General features: G+C 34.7%; 1 protein-coding gene across 1 annotated transcript in view; it reads right to left on the reverse strand.

Annotated features, from left to right (window-relative positions):
* EEF1E1 (eukaryotic translation elongation factor 1 epsilon 1) overlaps positions 1-4957 on the reverse strand; it is a 24715-nt gene that overhangs the window by 9046 nt on the left and 10712 nt on the right. The window contains exons 2-3 of the mRNA XM_006888743.1: positions 4072-4272; positions 689-784 (exon numbers count right to left, since the gene is read on the reverse strand). Coding sequence (XP_006888805.1) covers positions 689-784; positions 4072-4272 — 297 coding nt within the window. The remainder of the gene's footprint in view (positions 1-688; positions 785-4071; positions 4273-4957) is intronic.

A 4957-nucleotide genomic window follows, 5' to 3' on the forward strand; every position in this document is an offset into this window, starting at 1 on the left:
ATGCATTTATTGGAACTGAACTGGGAGATATATAGAGAAATGATAATGAATTTAGAGTACACCAAAGGAGCTGATGATGTGAAGAAGAAGATAGAACTGAAGTGATGGAATCTGGGTTAGACTGGAAAGGAATTATATTAGGAAAAAGTGATAAGAATAGGGAGTTACAAAGTGAAAATCTAGGACAGGTTTTATGGAAGGTGGAGTATTGAATTTATGATCTGAAAGGAGAAGATAAGGTTGAGAGGGCAGTTAGAGAAGGAGTTGCTGAAAAAGAGTGCAAGTAATGGCTGAGAGTTAAGAAGCTCAAGAAAGGCCTGTCTTGCTGTAGGCTGATTATTCAATGTGACTCCTTCCTCTTGTGTAATTAGCAGAGGTCAGATCTGCCCACCACCATGTGGTTCAAATTCGCCAGCTGCTTTGTCTGGAGAGGGATGAGCAATCCTTCCTAAGTACTTTACTGCTTCTGAAAACACCCTGGAGGGTCAGTTATGCATCGATTCCAACTCCATGGTACACAACAGCAACATGATGGAAGGAATTTTTGCATAAGATTCTTGTATAGAAAGAAGTCCTCTCATTTTTATTTTATAAATTAAAATGCAAACTTAAATAGAAGACAGATATCAAAATTAATATTTTTTTCATTCTAAATGGCAGTGGGAAAAGATAGTACTGAAATACTCACTATGAAGCGATGCAGTCCGTAATATAACAGAATATCTGCTAAGGTAAAGTTATAGCCTGTAAGGTAGACTTTGTCTTCAAGATACAAATTAAGGTCCTAGAAACAAACAAAAATTTATTAATTTAAAAATATAAGGGGAAACACCCCCCCCCCTGACATTCAGAAGGCTATCAGAAAACAAAATACTGGTATTTAACAAACATGATATTTAACACTAAGATTTTTTTCCAAAAAAAGGACCATCTTAGTCATATTTAAAAAGGTTTTAATAGTATCATTTTTTATTTCAAAGAAATAATAAGAGAAATATTAAGTGCCAACTTTGATAATTACAAAATACTTCAATTGTAAATAACATTTAAAGCTAAGGAAGGTGAGGATTCACTAGATGATGAGCACCAATTTTTAAGATTATTTTACTGTAAACATATTAAAATAAATTTAAAGATTAAAACTAAGATAGCTTCCAAAAGTACAAATTTAAAAAATGAAATTTTACATTAAAGAATCTCAAAAGGTCCTAATCTAATCTAGAGGTAATATGTGATAGATCAGCATGTAAAATCAGTTCATTTCTTGGAAGAAAAAAAAATTTAGATAAAAACATTAATTAGTATTTTACTTCACGCTTCTCTCAAAATCAACTGCAATTTGAAAGAACAGGAATCTGTATTAGATTACATTCAAATGAAATGTGCAAAAAGAAAGAGCACTTTATGAAGCTCATTTAAGAGGTTTCTCTCGCTAAAGACTAACTGCAAAACATTTCCTAATGATCAACAGCATTTATTTACTTTCTTAAATTTCAAAGAAAAGCATTTTGTTTTTATTCTCAAATCACCTCATGAAGTACTGACACATATATTGGGTAAGGGTCCGTAAAGGTTGCTGAATGGAATTTAATCTCTTTTAGTTTATGCAAGACAACAGTTAAAGACACAAGAATACAGCTTCAGAAGAATCCATAACATGTGGGTGGCAGGATATATTCGCATGTTAGGGTTTACCACCTAAATTCTAAAGCAACATGTCATACTTTCTCTCATTTCTTCACAAGAATCAATTCTGGTAAATTATAAAATATATTGCTATCACATTATAAAGGGAGCTCTGGTGGCCTAGTGGCAAGAAGCTGCGCTGCAACCCCAAAGGCAAGCAGTTAAGAGGCCACCAGCTGCTCCACAGGAGAAGGATGGGCAATCTCTTTCCATGCAATTAACTGCCTCTGAAAACCTGCTGGAAGGTCAGCTATGGGTCAGTTCTGACTTGATGGTACACAACAACAACAACAACAACAACATCACATGATAAGAAGCATTAAAAACAGATCTGAAATGAGTTATTCCTCTTCTGAGTTATATGTAAATTCTAGAAATATCTCCAAGGTTTAGTTAAGATTCTTAAGGGAGTGAACAAATGGAGTTTTAAAGCTGTGATTTGGTAGTATTTCATGATTAGGTATAGAAACCAAATTTTTTCTACCAAACAAGATTCTACATATTCAAAATATTCACAAAACATACTAATGTCTAATGTTCATTTCTAGTTTTTTTTTTAAGTCAATAGAGCTCCTGCAAGAGGAAAGGAGGATCCTCTGGTGAAGAGAGCCAGAGTGAGGGCAGGCAGAATCCTGTCAGCTATTTCAAGGATTTGGTTACCCTGTAATATATGTGTGTTTGTTTGTGTGTGTCTTTAGGAGCAGGCAACAGTGATGAAGGGAGAGTCATTAGCATAAAACAAAGGAAAATGGTTTTATTTTCTAATCTGCTCCTATTCTACAAGAGTTAATGCACTGTTTGACAGGAAATAACAAAGTTATGGTAGTCTGTGTAACATGCAGTGGCATAATGTCACCAAAATATGACAAAAGTTTTGTCAATTAGTATTTTTCTAAGAAAAACATATAAAGTTGGGAGTCTTTAAAGTGAAGCAAAACCTACAGAATTTTAATATCTTCCCCACTTAGCAATGTAGGAGTTGCTTTCATTTAGTCTAAAAAGATGTCACTTCTGAGCTATGAGAAGACATGAGCAGCTTGTGATGTTACTAAGTGTCATCAAGTCAATTACTGACTCACAGCAATCCCATGTGATAAAGCAGAACCACTCCATAAGGTTTTCTACAATTTACACTTCACAATGTGAATGGGTCGGCCTTTCTCCTAGAGCCACTGGGTGGATCTGAACTTTCAATTTTTTCAGTTAGTAACTGCTTAATTGTTGTACTACAATGGCTCTTAACAAGCTTTTACTAGGGATCCAGTATGTACTGGATATGCACTGGATGTTTAGTCTTTTAATTTTATCAAGTCTCACATCTGACCAAGTGCATCTGAGCCCCAGTTGACTGGGTAAGATGTCGTAATCATATATACACCAAACCCAATTGTTCTCTAGTAGAGTCTTTCTTACAGTGACTCTCCACTGGGTTTCCAAGGCTATAAATCTTTGTAAGAAGAAACTATTCATCTGTCCACCTCAAAGCAGCTGGGAGATTTGAAGCACTGACCTTCAGTCAGCAACAGCAATATGTAACACCCTAAAACACATAGAGAGTTTTTAATATTAAAAGCTTGAATGTACTGTTTCATGTATTTCTATAGAATGACTTAATTCTTGTATTTATTCCTCGCTGTGCTGTGCAGGCTATTATAATCTTTATTTTAACATAAGGAAGCTAAGGCACAGAAAGAGGATTAGTTACTTGCCTGAGGTCACCATCTATGAGACTGAGATGCAAACACATGCATTTAGATTCAGAATCTATTCCTAGCCAGTATATAAAACTGATACATAAGAGGGTTAAAAAAAAAAAGTCCAAGAACAAGGTTTATTTGGTTTTTTTAAAGGAAGGAAGGATTCATTTTTCTTAAAAGTCTGTATTGCTTTACTGTCTTCTTAGAAGCATAAACTACAGATATTCACACAGATAAGTTCTAAAAACACTAAATTCAGAAAACAAATTTAGTACCTATATCAATGTCAGGGCATGCACCTTGGATTTAGATCTTTGCTGTATGAAGATGGAATTATAAAGCTAACAATGGACCAGGAAAACAAAAAATAGCAATGTAATATGAGTCACAATAAAAAAACAGGTGTGCTTTGAAAAGATGAAGAAACAACTGACAAAACAGTCTCAATAAAAAAACATCTTGCTTTCTCTTTCAAAGTACTTGTATTGACCAAAATTATTGTATACGAATCTTATATTTAACACATTGAATTTCCTAATCACTTTACATAATGTTTGGGAAAATGTTTTGTCATGATTTAAAAAAAACAGAAGTATAAACTCCTAGTACATGAGATTATTCAGACAGTCGTCTCATAATCAAAGTGAACCTCAGTGCACACATTGCAGCTAAAAAGAAGTCATGATACCTTCAATAGAGTACGGATGTCGTCTTTACTGGAGTGTCCATCAATTTGAGTTACCCTGTATTCCAACCACTGTTGGACGACTGCTTTTTCCTCTGCTGTGCTCCCGAGCAAATATTCTTTGTTAGCCTGCTTGACTAGATGAGCTGCTATCGTAGTCAATCCTGTTAAACTTGGACCATTGTTTGTTTGCAGAACTGGAATCTTAAGAGGAAAAGAAAAGTCCTTCAGAGAAATTTAAAAACAGGTATCATCATGACTGCAAGTTCTAAGTAATGGTTAAATTACTGTTTTTCAAATACCTTGGATTTTGCTCTAATATACCAAATGAAACGTGAGAACCAATAGCTATAGAATTTATAATCTGACAAGACATGCTAGGTAACAATGGAACTCATAATAGCAATTAAAAAAATAAGTAAATTAATCTCTCTATACAAAAAATACGGAGTTTCTGTGGCCCAGTGGTAAGGATCTGTGCTGTCAATGAAAAGGTTTATAGTTTGAATCCAGCTGCTCTGCAGGAGAAAGATGGGCAATCTTCTTTTGTGCGATCTACTGCCTCTGGAAACTTGGTGATGTGTCAGTTATGGATCAGTTTCAACTTAATGTTATACAACAACACAAATAATATACATGAATATGTTATTCGTAACTATCCCTCCCTCTTTACATTCAAGTTGGAATTGCTTCATTGCTGACCCTCTAGTGGGATTTCAGAGGCAGAATGCATAAATATTGACATATTAGGCATTGGAGAGATGAGATGGACTGGCATGGGGCATTTTGAGTCAGATGACCATAAGATATATTACTCTGGAGATGGAAAGACAAGGAAAAATGGGGTTGCCTTCATAGCAAAAAAAGTAATTTCTAGATCCATCTTGAA

This window comes from Elephantulus edwardii, unplaced genomic scaffold (assembly GCF_000299155.1).
Source record: "Elephantulus edwardii isolate Elephantulus edwardi_28Jun2011 unplaced genomic scaffold, EleEdw1.0 scaffold00071, whole genome shotgun sequence".
Taxonomy (NCBI): Eukaryota; Metazoa; Chordata; class Mammalia; order Macroscelidea; family Macroscelididae; genus Elephantulus; species Elephantulus edwardii.